Source organism: Meleagris gallopavo, chromosome 26 (genome assembly GCF_905368555.1).
Source record: "Meleagris gallopavo chromosome 26, MGAL_WU_HG_1.1, whole genome shotgun sequence".
Classification (NCBI taxonomy): Eukaryota; Metazoa; Chordata; class Aves; order Galliformes; family Phasianidae; genus Meleagris; species Meleagris gallopavo.
In genome coordinates this window covers 3,378,869-3,403,953 of record NC_139429.1, presented here as the reverse complement: position 1 = coordinate 3,403,953, position 25,085 = coordinate 3,378,869, and the positions used below count along the sequence as shown (strand labels likewise).

The 25,085-nt window shown below is 43.6% G+C and overlaps 1 protein-coding gene and 1 long non-coding RNA gene across 51 annotated transcripts in view; both read right to left on the bottom strand.

Annotated features, from left to right (window-relative positions):
- LOC146542758 (uncharacterized) overlaps positions 1 to 17,576 on the bottom strand; it is a 30,433-nt gene extending 12,857 nt beyond the window's left edge. The window contains exon 1 of the long non-coding RNA XR_014879763.1: positions 279 to 17,576. This is a non-coding gene — a long non-coding RNA (uncharacterized LOC146542758). The remainder of the gene's footprint in view (positions 1 to 278) is intronic.
- A 1,199-nt stretch (positions 17,577 to 18,775) lies between these two features.
- LOC109371009 (uncharacterized) overlaps positions 18,776 to 25,085 on the bottom strand; it is a 214,789-nt gene continuing 208,479 nt past the window's right edge. For 32 of the 50 annotated variants that reach the window (XR_014879734.1, XR_014879742.1, XR_014879729.1 and 29 more), the window contains 4 exons: positions 22,716 to 22,794; positions 21,177 to 21,444; positions 20,356 to 20,433; positions 18,776 to 19,742 (listed from right to left, as the gene is read on the bottom strand). Coding sequence is in view for 1 of the 50 variants with exons in the window: in XM_085209398.1 (XP_085065524.1) it covers positions 20,385 to 20,433; positions 22,746 to 22,794 (98 nt within the window). In the remaining 49 variants the exon portion in view is untranslated. The remainder of the gene's footprint in view (positions 19,743 to 20,355; positions 20,434 to 21,176; positions 21,445 to 22,715; positions 22,795 to 25,085) is intronic. The other 18 variants (XR_014879733.1, XR_014879749.1, XR_014879750.1 and 15 more) reach the window with 4 other exon arrangements.

The following is a 25,085-nucleotide window of genomic DNA, read 5'->3' as shown; positions in this document are numbered from 1 at the left end:
GTAAAAAATATCTGCCAATATAAATGAAGAATTCTAACAGCGATTGAGGAAAGGTGCAAATTCATGGTGTGGGGCATATCCATGGCAAAAAAGGTTGGGTGAAGTGCCTTGGTTTGGGCACGACCAGAATAGCTCTCTAACTACCAAGTGAGGAGTTGGACAACAGAAGGCTTCCAATCTGAAGTCTTGTACAGCATCATCCAATTCCACACCCAAGCAGTTTTTCACCTCTTCCTACCCTGCTTCCCCATATATAAAACCATCACATCAAAGCTTACCATGTCCACAGAGAGTTCTGAGATCCTTGGAAGAAAGCTGCTCTGTCCAGATTACTCTTGTTATCCTCAACCCTGTTAGTCGACAAAGAGGATGCAGTCTGGCTGATGGTCCTGTAACTCCATTTCATCCCCAATAAATCGTTTTAAACCCAACCCACCCATCAGCTCTCACCTTCAGACCCAACAAGGTCTATCCTGACTGTGATTCGGCATAAAGAGGGGAAGGCTGTATTTTTTCTACCTGACTCCAATTCTGCTAACATGTTTTTAAAAGGCTGTTGAGCTCCGAATCTTTCAACCTCTAGATAATAGAGGACAGTTAAAATAATACAGTTATTATTTTACGGACCAAGCCATATTTTTTTATGGACAAAGCCATGAAACAATTTATCTTAGGGTGAGAAAAGCAAGGAAAAAGCTAAATGAGGCAGATTTGTTCACCTCCAGGCACGACAGTCCTGGAATTCTGTATCATTCCGTGCCTTATTTAAAACCAAGTTTGGGAAAACGGGAAGGGTTCAACAAAAGGTCAGTGGATGTAACAGAGATTAATTCATTCACTATCAAAGAAAGAGCATGAGAAGCAGGAATGCAGTACCTGGAGTTGTGTGTGTTTTGTCCATGGGGAGTTCCCAGTCTGCTTTTGGATGTGAGCTCTTCTGCACACACTGGATTTAACCACTCCAAAACTCGAGACAAAACTTGAACTTGTTTGGATGAAGTCACGCACTGATGTTTAACATCTACTCCTGCATGATTTGCCATTTCCATACCACATCAAGCACCTGAAAACCCTCATATTTCACATGGCTTCTGGTCCACCAGGAGCTTTGCATAAGGCTCGATTCACATAAAACATGACCAAAGCTCCAAGAAACTCACTAAAATTTCAGATAAATCGAATTGTTTTTGAGCTGGTGGTAATACTCCTTAAGATCTGAGGTCTCATACCAAAAGTTTGACTGATTTTCAGGTATTTCAGTTTCTAACTGATGGAGCTTTATTAGTCTGTTAACCTATGGTGAACATTTAATGCTTTTTATTTACATTTGTTTGAAATTTAAATAGAATCATTGCACGAAAAAGGTGATGTCCTTTAATTAATCAACTCTTTTTATTTTTTCCTCTTCCCCTAAAACTCACTAAAAGTAAAACACAGACTGAGACTACTCAATTCGAATCTCAACGACTTGAACCCAGATCCAACGTCAGTAACAGGCACAAAGTTTAGTGACATTTTGGGAATCTGATCCAGCAGGAAGAGGAGAAAATCAAATTAAAATTAGAAATCCACGAGGCTAACACAGAACTAGAAAGAATTATATTTCAATAGGCAAAAAGGGTACAGGTCACACTGTACCTGTACAGTGAGATGGAAAGCCTCGCTTGCTGCCTGCTGCAGTCCAGAGATCTATTATTTCTCCTCCATGAACCCACTATGGATTCTCAGCCTGCACCCATTTTTTCCCTGCATGAAACCAAAATAAGTAACATCTATTTCATATGAGGAAGAAATGACTCTGAGCCATAATTAATGTTTGTAGAGAGCCCTGATAGGTTATAAGGAGCGGAAGGACCTCAGAGCACAGTCATCCTACACATCCCCCAGACCTCCTGTCACGGCCTTTTTCACCAGCAATGACTTTCTTTTTAAAGAGAGGCTGGAATTATTTCAAAGACAAACAAAAAATTGTTTTCCAGGTGTTCTTGTACTCCAGCTATGACCCACGCTTGCCACAATTTGAAAAAAAATAAAATTAAATTAAACAAGGGGGGCATATTTCTCCCAACAGCAACAAAAATATTTGTCTCATCTATTGCTTAAGAGTTAAACCAAAAGGTAGAACACCAAAATATTTTTGGTGGTGAGAGTGGTGAGAATTCATAAGGTCTGTTCCTATTCCCAGCCCTGCCACTCGACGTGCGAAGTGGCTCGGGCGAGTTTCTCCATCTCTCCGTGTTCCCTCTCTCCTTATCTGGTTAGACTGCAGGCTCCTGGGGACAGGGAGCCTCTTCTCACAGGGCATCTACAGGATGCCAAGCCATTTAGGTCCCGCTGTCAGACAAATACCAGGCTTGGGAACCTGAACACAGGGGAAGGCTGATGCAAGTCCTGATGCCCTTACCTTCGGTGAAACTAGACACAGAGCTCTTAAAGTACTATGACTTGTTTTCATTGGTGTTGCGAATACTAAAAATTAGAAGGCCACATATCAGAGGCATGTGACAGAGAGCACGAATGTCAGAACGTGGGGAAGATGCAGCAGTTTGGGCCAGCAGACACTGCTCAGTCTCTGCATGCCAGAAAAAGCAGCAGGATGCAAGCAGAGCAGCCAGTCTCCCCACTCCCGGTGCCAGTCTGTACTTCTGCATCACTGAACATTGCAGTGCAGGCTCTGTTACATCCAAAGTTTAAATTCAGTTGTTTTTACAGCACAGAGACAGCGTAACATTTGTATGAGGTAGAAAGCGAGGAAAACAAATAGAACAATCTGAATGCGAGGTTACTTAAGCTATTATGATAATAAATGACATTTTTAAATAGGATTTTTGAAGTATGATACCACCCTTTTGAATTGTGTTCTTATCAGAGTAGCATTCGATTATAAATATTGTCAGTTTAAAGGCTGCCTAGCTAATGAATGTATATGTCAGCATGGCAGCAGTCCATATGAAATCTATCTTCATACAGACATACAGTATGCTCACTTGCAGTTCCAACATGACATGCAACATGGCAGACTGAACAATTCACATATGATCTGCACCTCTGCCTTTCCTTCTGCATTGGAAGGACCTCTGTTTAATAGACAGTGAGTAAAAACCAAGAAAAATAAGCGACTCATCAGAGATCCCATAGGAAGTCTGGTGCAGAACTTCAGGATTTGCACCAACAGCTTAATCAAAGAAATAAATCGTTCCATGATAATGGCAGAGGCTGTGCACAGTAGCCTTCTCCTCATTAATAATAAAACAAGACAAGCCCCACAAGCTGAGCACAAACAGGAATCCTTCACACTGGAGAGGACTGTAAAATTACAAAGCTAATTCACCTGATGCCTGAGAGAAATCTCAACTCCTGTTTCCCAGGAGCAAACTCATGTCATGAACATCCATTCCTGGGTGCCTGCAGCTGCAGAGAGCCAACATTCTGAGTCCGGTGCACAGAGGAACCGTTTCCAAACGAACTTATACTGGAATGGCTGATTAGCAACACCTAAGTTTTACAGCCTGATCCACAGATAGATTCCAGCTCTGAGCCAGGAGGGGTTGAACACATGCAACCAACTGCAGCAGTCGGTCCCACGCCATTATTTGATCACTTTCCTGCTCAATTACCATTTTTTAAACAATGAACAGACAATTTAGCAATGGAAATCCATTCTTTGAACAACTCCTGCCATTTTTCTCAGATGTAAACTGTTGCTATATCAGCCATTCCCAATTAATATGGGGCCCCCATGGGAAAGCCACTGCCTGTCTACTGATTTCATTTCCTACATCTCCTCTTGTTAAAATCACAATCCAACTCTCCAAAACGCAAGGGCAAAAGATCCTTTGTTTTATCTTCACAAGATGACAGTGCTTCTTCCCTTGCCATTTTCTTGCAGGAAGATATATTAGCACTACTTTTGCTCCTCCGTGCGGTGGGATTTCTTAAATAAAAACGTATGTTATATATGTATGGACTTGGAACCGGAGCTGCATTAGCCTATTAACTATCCACATTTGCTTCAGACTTGGCCAGCCACCTAGAAAACCTGCCAAGACCTTTCTGGCAGCCTTTTCCCAACAGTTCCAGGAAAACATGGAATATTCAAAGAATTTTAGGGCCTCCCGGCTTCGTTTGTCACCACTCTCCTTGCCCACTTATTACTAAATCACAGGCAAATTGCTCTAATGCCCTATTAAAGATTTAAAAGCAGCCTTCTCCACAGCAGGGTATACGAGGACAAACCCACACTCACGCTGAAGAAGGAAGAGACTGCAGGTCTCTAATTTTGACATGAAATTCTGAGTGATCCTTTAGGAAATACAGCCACCAGCATCGGGCCCTGATGAATTATTGCAGCACTGCAGCTAGAGCTCACTGACCAGTGCCATGTAAGACAGAACCCTACGAACAGAAGTGATTCAGCATCATTACCAACACAGCGAGCAGCAGACCCCGATTGTATTTTTTCCACTAAAGCTACACTATTTAATTTCTTATTCAGTAACTATTCTCACATACAAATGAAGGGAAACACGTGACTGAAATGTCTTAGGTCCCTTAATCATAAGTTCTCCTTTCACATTTCAAAAGCCACTGGGAAGGCAATTTCCAAAATCAACTCAAACCACAAGCTCTGTAGCAAATAGCAATTGTGCCTTGCCTTCTCTCCTTCCCATTTCCTTCCCGTTCTTCCTTTCTTCCTCATTCTTTTTTTAAGATCCTGTCTCCAGATCTAACAACTTCACTTATGGGAGGAAATAGAAAGCCAAGGGGAAGCTGTGGCATTTATCAGACTGCAAACAGCATTATTGCAAACCACTCTTCAAGCCACAACTGCTACTCCTCCTCAGACGAAATGAGAAGCCACTTCAAACACAAGGCAAAAACCCAGCTCTTTAAAATACACCCACATCAGGGGCATTAACCCAGGAATGGGTTTGACCTTCTGCTTGCAACAATTATTTAAACTCACTAAGGCCAAAGAACACAGACTGTTTGCCTACAGCATTCAAGGACTGAATGGAGTGACCCCAAAGCTGAGAGCCACGGATTTCCAAGCAGCACGATTTGGAAGAGCCAGCTTCACCTGCCTCTGTATCATTTATCTACAGTGGTCACAAAAACCTTCCCCATCACACACAGCAGCTGTGAGGAACTGCAGGTGGACCAGGCTGTTGGGTAATTATTATCAGTATTGCTCTTATCAACCCTTCACTTTTATTTGTCAGTGTGAGCTATGTGCTCAATAATTTCCAAGAGACAGATGCAGGTAGGGCAGAATGCAAACTTTTGTACCAAACCTGCTCCAAGTGTTGGTGGCTCTGCATGACCAAGAGTTGTCCTTTCCACTGCTTCATTTCTGGTCCCAAACTGCTGCACTTCCTTCATGCTAAGCCTTGAAACATGAAGTCTAAACTCAGCTCTGAATTAGCATAATTCTACATATGCTTATTAAAAACTTTAGTATCTAACCTGTTTCTAGGCTTGCAAACTTCTTGGTCCCATTAACTTCTAAAAGCAATTAGGTTCATTTTTAATTAAGTGCTGGTGAAAAAGAATTGCCTTTTAAAACATTTTCAGTTTGTCACCATTTGCTTTCACCGCGTGTCTCCTTGTACTCACTTTGCAAGACTACAAGAATTTCTCACTCTACCTCCTCATTATTTCCTTTCTTTTCATTCTGATGTAAATTTGTTTTCCTTTCTAATGGGAATGGTTCCACTATGCTGATTTGGGATATCTCCATGCTTAGGCCCATTTTTGCTGGCATCTTTTTGAACCACTCAGGCTTGGTAGCACAGCTCCTGCTCTGCATGCCTCCCTGTTTTTGCTCCCAAAAACACAGACTGTTGAATTTCATGTCCATACTGTGCAGGGGTGCATCCACTCTACGTTTATAACAGGACCAAGCTGTAGAATGCTCAAAAAAGCTCCCATTGATGGCTTGAGCTCTGAATTGGTATTGGATTTAGGAACAACAGGCAACAGGGACCGACTGCGTATCAGAGATTCAAGGAGGAAAATGCAGAAGCAAAATAAATAAATAAATAGTCTGTCTTTACCAAATGTCTGCCTGACTGGTTAAGGCTTTTTTGGACGCTGTCAGTTGCACGTGTAAAAAATGGCCCATTCACAAAAATACACTTACACTACAATTGTTAGACATGACATTTACACGTCACTGTTAATTATAAATGACTTGATCCTGACATTTCATTAATACATTATGAAAGCCATAATGAAACCCTGTGAGCTGTGTGTCACACCTGTAACAAAGACAAGCTTTAGAGAAATCACAGTCATGTCACCAGACCTTGGCAAAGGGTGGAAGGGGAAAACAGCAGAGGGGTGACTCATGCTTGGAGTGGGTTTATCCTCAGCAGCCTAAAAGGGACAGGGGGAAGCCCTGCACCCCAACATTTGCTCCTCTGCAGCGTGATGCAGTTGGTCCTTTACCTGAAGACAGGAATCCATGAGAATGTAGATGGAAAATGGAAATCAAGGGTCCTATATTGGCTATACCTACCCTGTCATTTTAGACTGAAGCACCTAACTGGAGACAAAACTGTTTTCTGTAGAGATAGAAGGAAGCAGGGAGAGATGGAAGGAAGCGGGAGGCACTGCGTTTAACACCGAATTTCAGAATCTTTCCCCATCTGCCCCAGAAACCTGATTCTTGAACTTATTTAACCAAGAAACAGGGCCATGACATTGCACAAAGAGGCTAATTTCACATGTAAAAATCTGATTTGCTTCGGGAGAATACATTTTATATTATGAATCTGTGAAGCTAAATATATGCAGCTGGGACTACCTAGAGATCAGTGGAGTCAGGGCAACCAGAAGTCCTGTTCTGGTCAAAAAAGAAACATGTAAAAAAAGAAGCCATTCCCTCCACCTCAATAAAATGCTTTGGATCTTTTGGGCTATACAGAATTTCCAACCCTTGGAAGTTTTTATCAAAAAGCTGAATGCTGGCACAGCCCAACACCACGCATCCAGGAGTTTGGCTGTGACTGGAGGCTCCTGAAAACTCACTCTGGAAGTGCTGAACTTCATCTGCTTTCATACCTAAGCTGCAAATCTACGGCAAATCTATGCTAAGGTGAAAGTGAGAACGAGAAGAAAAAAGGTGGTCAAAAAGAGACGTGTGCTCAGATCTCTGCTCTGGCCTCAAGCCGTTCATTTCACATAGCTGAGTGTCTGAATGCAGAGCTGGTCTCTACCACCTAATTCTTTTATTTTCCAGCTGCACTGTAATCAATATCTGTATCTAATGGAAAGGACGTATTTTTCCCTTATAGGTTATACTTTGTGACTCGAACACAGGGAAAAAGAACTTCCCTCCTTTGGCAATTTGCAACTTCAAACGAAGAGAGGAGACCATTTCTGAGGTCCGGGCTTTGAATCTCTGTAATGAAATTGTCTTATTTTTAACTGTCTGAGCAGCTTTCAAGCAGAAGCGTGTTAGAATTCATATTAATTTGTGCAGTACCCTATCATCATCATAATTTAGCTCACAAGGTTGCTGTGCTTGGAATTCCAGTTATGACATGAATTCTATACATTTTATACAGATTTATAAATGGCATCAATAGAACACTTAGAGCCTTATTCATTAAACAATGAGTCATTCTGGCATTCCATTCTATTTCATCCCTGTTCTTGCAAAACTTTTATGTATAAATTTGACTGTATTTAATGCATCTGATTTAGGAGCAGAAGTGTTGCGGCATAGTTTCAGCTGGGTGTGGAAGCAGATGAAAGGCATTGTTTAAGGGAAAAAAAAAAAAAGAAGAAAGAAAGAAAGAAAAAAAAGATCCCTCCAACAGTGAAAGTTTTTGAATTTCAGTTTCCTTTCTAAAGGATGAACAGCACTCAAGGCCCAGGAGACAGCCCTGCCCAGATTTCTCACTGCCACAGGTTGGCCCATCGAAGGACAGCTGTGAGGCAGCTCAGAAGATGCTTGTGGGGCTGCATGCAATCAAATCCCATTATTTGTGGATAAGCAAAGTTCTTCCTTCTTCATCACTGTTGGCTGACACCTTTCACAGCCATCACAGCCATGTGAAAACACAGAAGCAAAAGAGAATTTGCAATAATGTGCTGTTTCAAGAAATACCTTGCTGCCCAGCAAACCAAGAAATTACTACTGAATGCAACACCTTATTAATTACTCTTTAAATAAATTAGTGGTGTTGAAAGAGATATGGCTGAGCCATAAAAGATTCCAACACATTCTTCAGTAAGCAGTTTACAACTGTGACATCAGCAAATCCTAATAATGGACCACAGCAGGTAGTTTTCAGAATAACTTCCCTAGTGACCTAGAACCAAAGTAAGACCCACCACCTACCTGTGAGGAACCTATATTGCTAATGGTGACTAGCAGTATGTCTCCCTAGCAAAATATAGGACAATTTTTTGGTAAATATCAGCTTACTCTGCATAAAGCACATAAAATAGCAGTGAAGTCACAATGTCTTCAGGGGCTGGCTACCAGACAGTGGGAATCTGTCCAAACTGTTCTCATTCCAACCACTTGCTCCAGATAAACCTACACATACTACAAACTGCTCCCCAGCTTACAGTTCTGTCACTTCAGAGCATCTCATGGTATTTTACCTTCTCTTCATCCTTCCAGCCACCCTCCCAACTACACAGGATGCACGGCTGCAAATTCTGTACAGCCTGCTGGAGCACAATTGTCTCAGGAGTCACTGCTGCTCTGTCAAATTTGACTGGTGATAGAATACGGTCTCAGAAGTATTTGGGAAGGAAGAGGGCACAGATACAGAGATGTGCATGAACCAAGTGAGCACATTAGCTGCCTTTTCATTGGAAACCATTCCAAGACCTTCTTGGATGCTTGCAGTTTTCTTCATGAGGTATACAGGCATTGGAGCCTATTTTGGGTCTTAGTAAGCCACAGTAAATTTGGAACCCATTTCACTACATATTCTTCTACACACTCTACCAAGCAATCACCACGCCAAGAAATGCACAACACCATTTACACTCATTGTCCATAACAGAGAATAGGGATGTGTGCTCAAACAAAGTGCACCATCTCATTTTCATTAGTTCTCCCCCCATGATATTTCTAGTACTTCCCTTTGTACGTCAGACTTAAAAGGACAAAAATCAGATCAAAGTTTAGATTCCATTATCAAAGGACAAACAATTTTCTAGGGGGTGGATTGTTTCTTTTTCATTTTACATTCCAATGGAAATGTCCTCTGAAGAACAGTTACTATCTCTCCTACTGTTCACAGGAATAACTGAATAAAAACTAGGAATGGAACAGCAATGGAAGAGAAGGAAATTAGGACACTTCTGTCTGTTCATTGTGCAAGCTGGGAGAAACAAGACTGGCAATTAAAAGAACCGTTCAGAGCTAGACACCTTCCTTTTGCTTCCTCCTCTTCTAATCTACAGCTCATGAGCTGCTCCTTTCCTCATTGCAAAAGGTCCATAATTGTAACACTGCCACATTCTCCTGGAAATCTACTTAAATGGCATATGATAGAAGCCATATGATAGAAGCTTAATTACATAGAGGGCATATGGAAGGCATATGACATAAGGACATATGGAAGGCATATGATAGAAGGGCATCCGAGGACATATGATGGAAGTCTAATTAATTGACAATACATTCCTCTCATCAGGGGGAAAGCTGGAATGCTGCTTTGTTCGGAAGAAAAATCTGCACACTGAATTATGGTTATTGTTAACTCCAATGTAGCACTGACCATTCTCCTTCTTCATTGTTACCTCTTGTTCTTTGGAGCAGGTAGATTATTTGATTTACATATCCAACTTTAAGTCTGATAGCCACATGTATGTGTGTTAGTACACAGTCAGCATCTTTCAACCTTACAAAGTACCCTTATACCTGTATGAAGCAGGTCTAGAATTCTGCCACCAAAAAGGAAAGCAAGCTGTTCTTATTTGGGAATCGTTACCATTAATATGTAATGTTTTTCCTAGAGAAGTACCAAGCAGGTAAAGAATCGACCACTGCAGAGTGGTGTCCACTAACTCTATGCTGGATGTGGGTTCAGCACAGTTTATGGATTTACATCAGTTGAAAACGTGCACTTTCAACAAGATCTATGGGGCAGAGAAATAAAGCAGCCTAAAGCACATGCACGGCAGCAGTCCTCAACGAAGCTGATACGATGGAGAAGCAAACCACCCTTACAAGATATGACCAGAAGCATCAGTCTTTGAAACACCTATTTTAATTGCAAAAGCCTCGGAAAAAAAAACTTGAAAACCACCATTTTAGCTAACTGTAATCATTAACGGAGATTCCCTAAGAACAGCTCTCCTGGGGACTGTGTAGATTGAGGTACTTTCACACAAACCCTTACAGGTTTTATCTGGAAGCATCAGTGCCAGCCTCCTACCTTTCTGAGAGGCAAGGAGTGCCAGCTCCCACTCTGCTGCTGGCACAGCCTCGCTCAGCTCCTGGGGCAGAACTAACCCAGCTAACGCCAGGGGAAACCCACTTGCACATCTCAGTAACAGACACAGTGCAGGACGTTTTCCTTGTTACCTTTGGAGACTTCTGCTTGCTGACCATGAAGGCAATAACACTGAGGTGTTGTCATGGTGCTTTTTAGGAATGTAACACATTGTGCTGCTCGAATGCTAATAAAGGAATACAAGCATTACTAGTCCACTGAATTTGCTAAATATTCAATAATACGGTACCAATAGGTAAAAAAAAAAAAAGTGCTGAGAGAACAAACATCTGTGAAGTTCTAGAGAGGCAAAAGAAAAGTTTTTCCAGCTCATCTTACCTGCTCTTTCCTGTTCCATGTGTCCAGAGCAAACACTGCTGAGGAATTATGGTCGCTCATCACGCCGCTTTGTGCAAGACCCAAGGAAAGCTAGGAGGTTGTACAGTTATCTCCCTTGGTGTAATTCTAAACTATACAACCTACTACCTCAACCTGGATGCATGCAGTCAAAAATGCTGAAAGCCACCCACCACTTCACAGCCGACATTATGTCAGGGGTTCAGTTAAAAAAATGGTAATGATAAAAAAAAAAAGTCCTCAACACTCTCAGTGCTCTAATTTGGAAGTAATAAGTGTTGTGTTGGTGAAAAGGCACCAAACCAAACGCAGCTCTCCCGCACTGCGTATGTCAATACATAAGACACAGTAAGCCATGGTTATTGCTGCTAGGTAGAAACAAGATCGTGGACACTTTTTACACAAGAAGGAATTTTGCTCCTGGCCAGAAAAATAAGGCTTTTTCCTCCTCTGTAGCAGATGCATCTGGACTACAGCACAGAACATACACATACATTTTCTAAAGCTCTCAGAAAGGTTTAGGGTGAAGTTTGTCCTAACATGTCTTTTCCTTTTTGAACACGTACAGCATCGACTCTGGAACATGCATCTTGGCTCCTGAACATCCTGAAGGATGATTGCAGAAGTGGGATTGGGAGAACTGCAAAAGGGGGTTGAAACATTTAAGTAAATTTTACCCTTGCATCGATTCCTTGCTCAGATTAATGCTTTTAGATAAGCAATACTGAGCCTGTCTCAGCAGTCAGAATAAGACAGGGTTCCCTTAACAAGGAACTCATTACATTTTTCACTTGTATTAGTTCACAGTCAAACAACCAGGATGTTATCTTTGTGACTCATTCCCATTACCCACCAAGCTAGTGCTTAAAGCAGTATGCTGCCTATTTATTACAGCTTACAAACAGGGATTAGCATCTTAAAATATGCCAGTGCAAACAGTGGAACTGAATCAGTTCTGAGATCCTGCTCTCAGGTGAATGCATCCTCAGGCACAGCGGCTCTGTGCTGGAAGGGATTACATTGGAATCAGAGCTCATGAATGAGTGCTGAGCTGTGCTGAATAGATGGCATCTTGCTCGCTCTTATTTTCCTCGGATAAAGTAGTGTTGCTGATTACGAAGAAGCCAGTGCCCTACCTCTGCATTCCAAGCCTGTCTAGAAAGCAAAGGAAGGAGATGAGAAATAACACCACGTGCTGGAATTCAGCTTGCAACAGTGGAAGAAAATTGGAAAGAAAAACAGTATTTCTGCAAGATTTAAATGTACTTGCTGTTAATAGTATTAGTGGAATTTCTAATAACTACGTATTCAGGAACGTATATTTTGAACTGACAAGCTCTGTGGATATGGCACAGCGTCTCAGTTAATGGCACAGTATGGTACCACAGCAGGACAGTCACTGTTGACCACTCTATTTCTCAGAACAACGATCCAGACTCACAGTTGGACCAGGACACCGCAGTTCTCCAGCCCTGCTCCAGACCAGCAGCCTGGACAGCTTTACTGCTCTCCAAAAGCACCCTGAATCTTTCCTCGACACAACTCCACCCTTTTGTGCACTGAGCATCTGCCCTCATGCCTGACATCCAGAGATGTAACCCATGTAGTAAGATGGAATCCAATAAACCTCATTTATGGTGGTCACATAACTGAGTGGGCCCCAGATCCCACTCAGTTATGTGACAGTGAGGTGTGCTGCCTCTCCTGACTTCTTCCAAAGTCCTATTTCACATTCTGCAGCTAACAGAGCTTGCTCACAAGCTAAACCATTCCAGTATCATGAGGATAGGCTACACGTGTTCTCTACAATTTATCTGTGAAATACTTCCCTGCATCTCAACCTTGCTATAAACGTTAGAAATAATGCAATTCAAAACATTTGAAGAACGGTTATCAGCATCTAATCATTCTAATGAAGGAGATCGCTGCTAACATCAGCACTGTGATGGCACGCCTTGCAGTTACAGACAGTGCTGAGCAAAACATCCTCCAAGAATTCACTCCAAAACAGAAAGGGAAGAAAAACTGGTTTGTTTCAGTCGCATCCTCAGCTCAGCAAAGGTCCTTTCACAGACATAAGAGAAAGTACTTCGTGAGCAATATTCTCACCTTGAGCCTAAATAGCCTAAATTTTTCGCAGGTTGGCAAATGCCACCGTGACTGCTTTGCTCCTGACTCGCCACCTCTCCCTGCCTCCCTTCCATCACAACTTCAGCTTCCTCCTCATTGCCATGTTTCCCAAGCCCTGAGCTGTCAGCTCTGTGCTGGCACTCACTCAAGGAGCGTTCTCGCTGCCTCCCCAGCACTGTAGGGAGCTGGGAGCTGCACCCCGCTGGGCTTCCTCCCACCCCAAGGTGCTGGAGCAGCATCCCAGCATGGGGCAGGGCTCTCACCAAGACAATATTCGTGTCCCAGTTCCTATACATCCCTCTGCACCAGCTCCCATATATCCAAAGCCCCTCCAAAACAATGCGATAGGAATAAACAAGCCTTTCTGTGGACTTGCATGTGACCTACGCTTGCTTCAGAGCTGCTTTAAAGAAAGGAAAGAAAAAAACAAAACAGAGACTTTAAGACAAAGTATTTTTAAACACTGAAGCAGTTTCTATCCCATACTCACCCTCTGATCAATTTTTTAGGCACCCCTGGAGTTGCTGCACAGATTATGAGGGTGAGATTTGCCATCAATGAGAGCCTGGTCTCAGAATGAGATATTCTGCTCCCACCATTTCAAGCTCAGATGAAGCCAGGATGGATGAAAGTGTATTTGCACCCCGGAGGAACAGTCATTTCAAGCAGAAAAGAAGCATCACGCAGCTAGTCATGCCGTCAATTAGAGTATCTGCTGCTACTACTGACACGAGGAGCTGAGCTGAGGAGCTGAGATCAAATATTAAAGCACAAGTCACCTAATTACCATCACCCAGCACCTTCACTACATCTGCCTGTTTGGTAACTGCCTATGAACCAAGAATGTTCCTCTTCTGGGAGAACAGGAGAGATCTCCAGCACTGCTGCCTATTATAGCACTGCCTTTTGGTGGCGTGACTCCCCGTGTTTGTTTTTGGGTGATTTCAGTCAATTATGTCTTTACTCAATTAGCACAATCATACCTAATTATGTAATTAGGGTGAATATGTAATCTAATGACAATGTTCAATTACGATACGTATCGATGTTACAAAAGTCCCTATTAAATATAGTTGTGGGGAGCATTGCATTGCAATGCAGAGCCACGCATTCCTATGTAAGTTAATGCATCTTCAGAGTGAAAGGCAGCCCACGGAACCCAGACAACATCAGATGGAGATGCAGGTGGAGACTGGATGGGGAAGGGATGCAGAGCTGTGCTCATTTTACCTCCTGTTCCCCCAAGAACTTCAGGTGACAGCAGAACACAGAAACCTGCCTTCCTTACTCTGTGTTGGAAGAAGCCAAACTTTACATTTGGTTTCCCAAGAATGTTGGCAGAATTCTAATCCAGTGCTGCTTTTCAAGGATTTAATGGAATATTCCATTCTTTTAAAGCATTTTGCAATGCAAAGCAGCACGTTCCATAGAAAAACAGCCCTTCAGAGGGTGTGATATCCTCCAAAAACAATGACACAAAAAGCAGTGCCCCACGTATTACTCCTCCTAAATTACACCATTGCTGCGTGTGCATTTGCAGATCACTCCTACTGACCATACAGAGTTGAGACAGCAATGATACCAGCAATGGAACTTCAGGACAGATGAACTCAAGGAAGCAGAATTCTGTTTTGTTACCATCAGCTGCAAGGTCATCAGCTGAGAATTGGCTCTGAGCCTTTTTGACTGTGAAGGATACAGAAGAAAGAAGAGCCCACCTTCACGTTCAGATCCCAGGCAGGCAACAGCAGGGCTTGCCAAGGAGGAGGTGGAAAGCAGAAAATACTCCTGAAGCAAACACATTTCCTGAAGTCATGGAGAAAAAAAAATAAATACTCAAACCCACAAATGATATTGTTCCAGTTTGAGGTCAGAAATCTTGTTTGCTAAACTTGAGCTCGGAGTGATCTGTTTAGCAGAGGACTTTCAAAAACCTCAGACAGATGAGATTTTACAATGGAAATGCTGATGTGATTCCATCTGATCAGCTCATCCATCGAGCTTTGTTTGATGCAGCTTCACTATTAGATTGAGGAACCTCAAGAGGTTTGAAGGTTTACTCCAGCTCAGGTTTACTCCTAGAAGCCTGGCAGGTGGGCTGAGCTGGGCTGGGACTTTCAGAGTCTGCAAATTAAAGTAAGAAATCTCATCTGGGCTCAGCTGACATCCAGAGCAGCTCCAATATTATGAAAGCAACCCAAAACTTTTCAACACATTACAAAAATGGTCCGTGCTCGAATTTTTAGCAAGAGTTACAGCAATCTGAAGATTTACTCAATATCACATTTCAGGATCTGGTAGTTTCTAGGGGAAGGGTAGCCAAGCACTTACTGCTGAAGCACGGAGAGCTTTGTGTCAGTAGCTGGGCCCAGGAGTGATGCTGGCAGGCAAGCTGCAGGGCTGATAACTCTAAATAACCCCCCAAACCCATAGGCCCAGGTCTGTTGTATGGCTGAGCAGCAGCATACTGTTTTATGGGAATGTGGGAAGCTCAGAGAGCCCAGGTTGAACGTTCTTGTTTGAGACTCTGCATAGCATGAGGAGGTCCCAGAGCCAATGCTGGTTTTGCATGGACGTTCCTCCTTCAGATCACTGCGGCTGAAGCTCCTAAATGATGGAGACTGCCTGGCTCAAGGATGGGGGTCTTAGTCCCAAACATCCACATCTAAGAACATCCTCTCCCTATTTTCTCCCTCGCTGATTAAAAACAAATAAAGAACTAATTAAAAAAAAAATAAAATTCAGATAACTGAAATAGTAATTTATCTGCCTTTTAAGAGTTCGACGAGATTTGATTATCTGAATAAGACTGTTTGGATAAGGTTCAAATTCCAGGGTACACAATCGCATTCTGCTTATCATGGTTCCCATTTGCCACTGCATATGGTTATCCTAATTACCCGAATGCTATTGTGTGCTCCTCTCTGCTGACACCGCTCGCTCTGCTCTGCACCAGATGAGACTGGGAAAAGGGGGAGCACGCAAGTGAAATCATTCTTGCCACACACCTGTCTGCAAATGGCCTTTCAGTGAAAGATGTCATTAACAGAAAGGAGAAGCAGTCTTGTTATTTTGAGGGAGAAAACTGTGATTTACAAATCTGAAGAACAAGAGGAGCTCGCTTTGGTAAAGGTTTGCTTTTCTTCTTCAGGCAAGAACCTTTGCCTCTGTACTAACTGGAGAAACAGAGCACTACTGTAGCAGAGCCTCCCTAGATGCACACATAGCCAGGTTAGTTCCACAGGAGGCATTTTTTCCTGCGAGGTGCTAAAGCAATGACTGCCCATCGCTAGAGAATGCACTGCACTGATCAAGGTAGCAATTTCGGAGAGGACATTGTGATTTTTTCATGTCCCGGAGGCCCTCCTGGTACATTCTGCATGAGGGGCTCTGGTTTGTTTCCAGCTCCAATAGCTGCCTTCCCTTTCTTTCTGTTCCCTGCAACATCAAACTGGGTAAAGCATCCAGCACTCCCTGCCCACGGTGACCCTGCAGCGCGCCGGCGCAATGGGATGCAGCCACTGTGCCTCGGTGACAGATGAAGAGATCTCTGTGCACTCTGTCTGGCACTCAGATCAAAGCTGCTGCATAAATGTGAGCTCCTCATCAACTAAGTGAGGGAAAATATTCACGAGAAACATCCAGGTAGAAGCACCACAGCCTCCAATTAGTTTCTTCCGTCCTACAGGGAAGACACGTTTCAAGGTTCTTCCCATCATTTTGTCAGACTCGAGTTTCGCTCTAAAACTTAATGAAGTGCAGTGAAATACAACCAACGGAAAAGAATTACAAATTAACGCCAAAAACACAATACAGCTCTTTTCAAAAGGCTGAGCTGAAAAACAAAGGGGCTGGGGGGGGTTTCAGAGGCTACGGCTAAAAAAGGCTGGGGAGAGCCTAGCGAAGAAAATTAACTTAAAATAAATTAAAAAATTAGTGACGTGTTGTGGGTGTGCACTGCAGCACATCCACTTGTCCCACAGACCATGGAGCATCTCCAGCTCACACCGGGCTGAGCTGCTGCCTCCCCATGCAGGGGCACAGCTGCCCTTGTCCTTTGCCAAGCAGCAGAAAACCAGCAGCGACCAGAAAGCAAGCTGAGCACCAGAAGGGAGCCCAGCAGCATGGGCAGGCATCTTGGCCCTGTGTCTGATGGCACATCGCTCATGTTTGCTTTCTAAGCATCCAGCCATGGTAAGGTCAAGTCTCTCTCTCCAAAAGAAGAAAGCTGGATATTCATCAGCAGAGCCCAGCATGGTGAGGAACTGCACTAAAATACTGTACCCAAAGTAGTTTTGCACTCCTTCCTTTGACTCAAATACTGATTTCTTCTAATCCAAAAGTGTGCTTTCAAATTCCCCACAAGCCCACGGGTGGTATCTCATTTTGTGACATACGAGCCCAATTCCCTTGCCGTGGATTTTTGGCACTCCCAACACGACGTCACCTGAAGTGGCAGACTCCAAAATGCTCAGCGACAAATTCCAGGCTTCCCTCAGCACATTGCCAGATGCCTGATGTCTCCAAATGGCTTTACAGGGAAGAGACCACCATGCACAAATACACATTATATTGGGAACTGCATTTGGCCAGATCGCTCCTCTTCAGAGGTCAGACTGAATCAGCCAAGGCTTCCCTGATAGCCACAAACACAGGAATCTAATACACTGAATATTCACAGCATTTAAAAACAAAAGAAAAACAGCAAAACCATAACAGCCTCTCTAGAAAAAACCAAACCTCACTGTCACAATGTGCAATCTCATCCAGCATCTATTTGTTCCACCACGGCAGATACAACGTCCACCAGCAAAGGGGAAGGAGGAATCAGGAAGCACTGTTTGAGCACTGGGAGCTTCCAGCAACTTCACAGGTGATGGCAACCAATGCCCAGGGGAGATCTGGTCTCCAGGTGCATGTTCAGGGCAGTAAATCACAGCAAGGCTTCACTGTGGCTTTGTAAAAGCTTTGCCTAGAAGAGCACCCTGCATCCTTCTCGGTCACCTCTTGCTAGTTTCAATCCACACGGAGAAACAAAAGCAGTTAGACTGCAGTTCTATTAGCTCTCTGCCATTGTTTTATGCATCTACAATAAGCAGAAAACACACAGAAAACCCTGGAAATTCAGCAAGGGAGGAAAAAAAAAAAAAAAAAAACATTTTTGGACCGCAGCAGTGTGTGTCAAACCAGCCAAGTTCAAAAACAGAGAAATTTAAAAGTGGAAATACAGACCAAATCTTTGGTGAAATTAACACTGGAAAGAAACAGTCAGACTTTATTTTGAGTTCACATTCTAATTATTTTCACATAGGATCTGTATGTTGGGGTTGAAAAAAAACTTCTTCAAAAGTAATTGTTCCACTTAGAAATGTCAGTTTTGCCCAGCAGGTTTCATACTGCCTGCTTACATGGGTTTTTCCCCTGCTCTACTTTAAAAACCATTTAAAATGAAATAAATACCACAAAATTAAGAGAACCTGGCTTCTACACTGAGCTGATTTTAGAGGGAGAAAGGAGTTGGAGAGCCAACGGGCGGCTCTGGCACTGAGCTGCACGGCTGCACTGTGCACAGGGACTGAAGTTACCCAAAATAAAAGAACAGAACAGAAGCACCTCTTGCTCTCACAAACAAATCGTCACTGAGCAAAGAATGGATCCCCGTCACTTTACAAATGAAACAGCTTTCTCTGCTCCCAACAACCTCAGAACCACCCCTGCCCCATGCCCTGCAGCCAGACCCACGTGTAACGTCGCTGAGATTTCATTTCTTCAGGCTGATGTCACAGACCTCCCCCGTCCCATTTCGCTCAGGCACAAATGAGTTGTTAGTTGGTATGAATGTATTTTAACACTAATCCAAGCTGGAAACTGATACGGTAATTGCAGAGCGAGATTTGCAGCTCTGATTTTACATTTCGTAAAAAGAAAGAAAGGAGGAGGGAAGAAGGCATTAGACGAAAGACACAAACAGCAGAATCGAACATCATCAGTGTAAATGCAGAAACACAACACTTTGTGCACTTGCCAGACAGACACATACCTATAGATACAAGCTTGTGTGGAATATGACCACAAGTTCGGATCTACGGGTTTGTGGCAACAGGCATGGGTCTCTTCTGCAATTTGTTAGGTTTGGCTTTGGGCTTTGGTTTGTTGGTTTTGTTTTTGTTTTAAAAGAGGGAAAGCATTTCTGCAAATGAAATGTCAGAGCTGTTAGCAGGCAGCAGCCTTCGTGCCCCTCAGCACCTCAACACCGCTTCCCCCAGGGGGGAAGAGCCGCCTCTTGGCTTTGCTACACCATTAGCACCGTTGCTACAGTTTCCTTCAAAACCTCAGTAAAACAAAACCAACTTTAAAATAAATAAAAGAAAGCAGGAGATCAGCGGGTTTGTTGTTTTTTTTTTTTTTTTTTCTCTTTTTTTTTCTTTTTCTCCTAACTACTTCCCTGGGCAGAATCGCTGATGGTTACACAGCACTGAAAGAGCCATGGCCAACACCAGCGGCGTATCGCTAACGGTGCAGCGAGTTAAGAAAGAGCAGTTTTTGTGTGCAGACAGCAGTGCAATAAACACATACCCCCATCCCGCAAGAAGTGGTCTCGTTTCCATGCTGGCAGCCCGGTGGAAGCAGAGCAACTGCCTCAGAGTTGTTTTAACTTTCAGAGAAGTCATTACTGGGCCGGGGTGCTATTGTCATTCTATTTTTAAAGAGAAAGAATCCTTTCGCTTCACGAACCGATCCAGAAAATTCCCCCAGCTCCAGCTCTCTGCTATCTGACAGCATTTCTTCCTACAATGACAGAGACAGATATTAAACTGCTTTAGAATTTTTTTCTAATAAGTCCTCACAGAGAATCGTGGAGCAAAGTTGCCAGCAAGAAACCTCCCCTCCTTCCCCCAGAGTTTCCAAGTTTTCTTGCTGGCGTAACTAACATTTCCCATTAATGAAGTTTTATTGGGTGGGCAACTGGTGGGGAATTAAGCCACAGAGCAGGCTGCCTGGGAGCTCCAAATGCAGCCTGTGCACAAAATCAGTCAGAGCAATTGTTGCTTAAAGTGTATCCACATTTTTACTTGCTGCGTCTTCTCTTTCTTCAGATTATTCCCTATAAAATGAAGCAGTCAGCACGTGGAAAATTATTTTGCTATTTTGATGCTTTCAGAAGTTCTCCCACTTCTTGTGTAGGCTCTTAAAATAAAACACTTCAACCTGCGCACCCTGGTAAGCATGCAATTAATACATACAATTTCCTTTTATTGGAATATTGCTTTAACTGAGTTATGTGCAACTCTTGCTCCACATCCAGCAATAGAGATGTTAAACTTTCACCATCTGTCCAAAGGTTATCTACTAAACTGCTTGCCTAAATTTATATTCCTACACTTCAGACTCCCATACCTACCTTGATAGCATTCAGCTTTTCCACAGTTCTCAGAGCCCAAAATTCAGACCAAGAACAGGAGGTGCAAGGGTTCGGCATCTGTGCAAAAGCAGGAAAGCTTTTAGATAGGAGCCCATGTGCAATGAGAATCCCCAGCCTTCCAAAAGCCTTCACCCTGCAGTGCATGCACTCGAGGCAACGGGGCAGAGAGCACATGGTCCTGCAGACAGAACAGAGTCACATCATGCACAAACACACTCATTGTGCACTCTTTTGGAACTGAGCTACAAACGGCATATAACAAATGCTGCCCCACCAAAAATAACCCAAACTCTCCAACCAGGGAGCTCATTTATTTCAGGGGACCTGAGGTTGTGATTCAAATTGTCTCTCGACCCTTCCGATCGAGCCAAATAAGCACAGTATTAGGAGTCAGTCACACTGCTGCTGCCTCTATCAGCATTTCATACAATGGCAAGGATTTTTTCCATCAGACCTTTGTAAGTCATTCCCATGCTATAATGCAATATTGCATAATAGAGTGGTTTTTTTTTTTAAGAGTACATTTTGACCCTAATTTTCTGTACTCTGATGTATATGTGTGAAGGTATGATGATCTGCGTGCCTCTGCTGGCAAAGAAATCCCTTCTTTTTTGTGTGAGAAAGGACTGATCTCACTGAAGCACACATCCTATGCGAAGCTTACACTCCTTCTAGCTTTCCCTAGCTCTAAATCTTTATTTTTCTCCCTAATATCTCCCAGACTCATTTTCTAACCACTGGGATATAACTGAAGCCCTTGAAAGCAACCAAGTCGTGGCGTGTGGGTGGCCTGCACATACCTCCTGTGGCAGGTCGTGTGCCCTCAGCTTGCACTGGTCTGAATGGAAACTGCAGGCACCCAATGCACTTCAGCAACTTGTCCTCATCGTTGAATGATTACAGAGACAGAACAAGGCAGACCATCCGAGAGCTCACTGCGTGCTCATCAGGGCAGCTGGTAGGTGTTGTCCAAAAACCAAAATATGCTTTTTCTTCAGCTGCCTAAAAGAGAGCTGCTCTGTGCTGCAGTCCTGGCCCTCCATCTCCCAGCGCCTCTCTACCTGACTGCTTCACAGAACAAAAGGGAAGAACGAGCGTTAGGCTCCATCACCATAGCTTCAGCTGTTAAAAAAGGAAAGAGAAGGCAGAAGGAGCTATCTTTAGCAAAGCACCTATGTGTGCCAAAGAAAACACTCCGTCAGGCCCCCACCATGAATCTCATCGACCACTTCTGTGCTCCCGTGGGCCCCGAGGAAAGGCAGCGTGGTGGCACACAGACTGCATTCAGTGGCACCTACGTGCTGCAAATGACAAGTGCCCAGCAGCCAACCTCTTCCTTTTCATGCCTTTTGCAAAAGAAACTCATGGACAATTTCTGAGACGGTGAACTGATAGGGGCAGCAGCAAGTGAACAGGGAAATACAAGGATTATTATTGTTTTTAAATATGTTACTGCTTGAAAAAAAAAAATTAATTTCACGTGTATCAACCATATTCAGGGAGACTGAAGGAGTGCCATAGATTACACAAGATGTGGGTTTCAAAATGTTTCCCCCCACTGATCAATCATACAGCTATTGTACCTTTTGAAAACCTGATGAACATACACACAGTGGCAGAAAATCTATGGTAGGCAAACAAATCAATTGTCTTCGCACTGTATTTGACTGGAATGCTAAGATCACAAATAAAAAGCCTCCACCTGCACCCCACGGATTGTACTCCTTACATAAAGGATTGTGATATCCTGATCCCAAGGATGCTTTGCTTCCCTATTAATTTTGTAACTTGTCGACGAGCACAGGATCAGCACAGCTTTGGTTCTAGAGCCTGGCACCCAAAAAAAGCACAACACCTTTGTTTAGCCTTAAGCCAGCCTGAGACTGGCATGTTCTGGATTTACAGCCAAAGGAATATAGGAAGCAACATGGAAAAACAAAGTCTCTAAAGACATAACGTTGGTTTCGGTCTGTGGGTGGTATTCTTGCAAACCACCAAGCATAAATGCCCTGTCCAGGAAAATCGATCACTATGGAATGCATTGTGTGCCTGAGCAAAGCACTGTTTGCAGCCATTTCGTACTTCTGCCACGAAAATAAGTCAAATAAGAAAAACAACCACTAAATAATTCCCATTCTTTTTCCTTACCTCCCTCCCCAGTCTATTTAGGCTTGTAAATACATACAAATATATATACATATTTATGTATAGACACACACACACGCTCTCTACCTTCAGCACAAAGACCTGTATCAATAGATTTCTGCACTGAAATAATGAGAAGAAATTGGAAGGAAAAGGAAGGCAGTGAGTGGAGAGGCGAGGAGAAACCAAATTACCTCGTAGCAGCACTTGATGAGATTCCTTACCGAACGTGCGCTGCCATATTGCTAGGCCCAACTCGACGAGCAGTGCTTTCTGGAAGACAAAATATTTACGGATATTTTCATGGCCAAATCTCAAGAAATGGATCCCACCTTCACACATGCAGAGGCTGCAGCCTTAGAAGCAAAAGGAAAGACAATCCTACGGGAGGAATTCCTCCCCCCACCCGACTTTCCCCCTTTTTAATTTCATTTTTTAGGGAAGCTGATTTTCCACGTTCCACCTCGGATTGATCCATTCCTGCCCTCCCCAACGCAGCGATTCCAACCCACGGAAACAAAACATTTCTTGCAACACAAACATCTCAGAACTTTGCCAGTTCCATCGGCACCAAAGCGATTACGACAAATAAAGCGCCGTGGAAGTCGTAACAGCAAACGCATCCCCTGCTAGTTAGTAACACGCATCCACTTCTCCCACTGATTAGTTATCATACAGAGATCCTTATCCAATTAAAGTTTGATAAAACAGAATCAAATAGGAGGATCGTTACCTGCTTTTGAGAAGGTTCACCAAGCAAGCATTTTAAGCTTTTTGACTCTTTTAACACTGATACAAGGAATAATTATTTCTCGCTGCCGATGCGATTGTTAAAAGAAGCGAAACCCCGGATTGTGGTGGCTTCGTGGATGCTATTCTTTTTGCACCACAGCAGGATTCTTGGCTGCCAGTCCAAGCTGCTTTCACTTGCCAAGTTTTAAGATGCCGGTTTTGCCTTTCATTTTATTGTTCCTTTCGCAACGTTAAAGACCGACTTAAAAAACCATGCACAGCTGCTATCGGGGAGGGGGGGGGAATTATTTGAATTTTGCACAAGAATGGAGATGAGGAAGGAGCGCTCTGTGATGTAACCACAACGACACCCACAGAAATAGTCCGATATTGGGGGGGACGGGCTCGGCGCTCCGAACCCTGCCGTCTCCCTGCAACGCGGTTGGGATCTGGCATAAGGGCAGGGAGCCATAAAAGCGCCCACATCTACAACCGGCCATGGGTGGTGGGTTCTACCTCACCCCCCTTCACACTCCTAAAATCCACTTACAGTCGTTCCTCCCCACCGAGGATCTCATGCAGGGGGAGCTGAGGTTGGGGAGCGGCCGAACAAAGGGATCCCCCCCCATGCACCCAACATGCTGGGAAGAGGCTCAGCACTGCGGCGCCAAAGCTGCCACCCCACCCTGGTTGGGGTCTGCGAACCCCTGGACCAAAAGCATTCATTTAGCAGAAGAAAATGATTTATTATTATTTTTAAGGAGATTGTGTAAAAGATGGGATGCGATTTCTTTAAAAAAATAGATGAATTTAGTTATTTCATTTTACTTAATGGAAAAAAAAAAAAAAAACAAAACTATCTGGGTTGGCACCAAAGCCCAATGCATTTCAATGACCAAAAAGCCACCCAAAGTTGCTCGTGATCCTCCCCAGACTTTAACAAGCCACGAAACACACTGCAAGGGTTCCCACCCAAGATACAGATACACCGTAAGGCACACAGTGATGCAGCCTGCTGGTGCACACACACACACCGCCTGCAGCCGGCTGTGCACCTTGTATCCGGGCACAGAAATCCCTCCTGTGCACATGGCTGAGCACATAGAGGTGTGTGCAGCCCTCTGGGCAGCGCATGGAAGCTGTTTCCAAGCGGCGATCACCCAGGGTGCAACCAGCTCCGACACCAGCTGTGCTGAGCAGAGGTTTACGGCTGGCTTTGCAGCAGAGCAAAGCACAGAAGACGAACGCAGCCTCGGTATTTCATATTTTTTAAGAGGAGAAAAAAAAAAAAAAAAAGAGAGAAAAAAAAGGCTACAGACAACCGAAAGCTCCCGTGAAAAGCAACGGGCTGAAACAAAAGCGGCGTGAATTATTAATAAGAGGGGAAAGAAAAACAGAAGCTTTGTTCTAAAGTGGAGCCATAAGATGTGAAATTTCAAAATCAGATGGCTCGGTCTGTGATTTCTTTCATTTAAATGAATTGATCTGTTGCTAAACTGCTGCTCCCGTGCCAAGAAACTTTAACTCTTTCGGCGCACAGCTCCCCACGTTGTGCCGTTCTCTCTCCCGACGATTAAATCGGAAAGCAGAAATTAAAAACCAAAAAGGGGGAAAATAAAAAACGAGAGCATAGAAAATGAGGGGGATTAGACCCGCAAGCACAGACGGAGCACAAAAGAGCCACGGGATGGAGCGTCTCAGTGCTTCGTTACAACTTCTACTGTATAAACAGCGGGATTCTTGTTCTTACAGCGCTGCTAAAACTTGGAAAGGAGACAGAAAGGCCTTCAACCTTCACGATCCCACATACAGCACTGTGGGGTGAGCTCAGC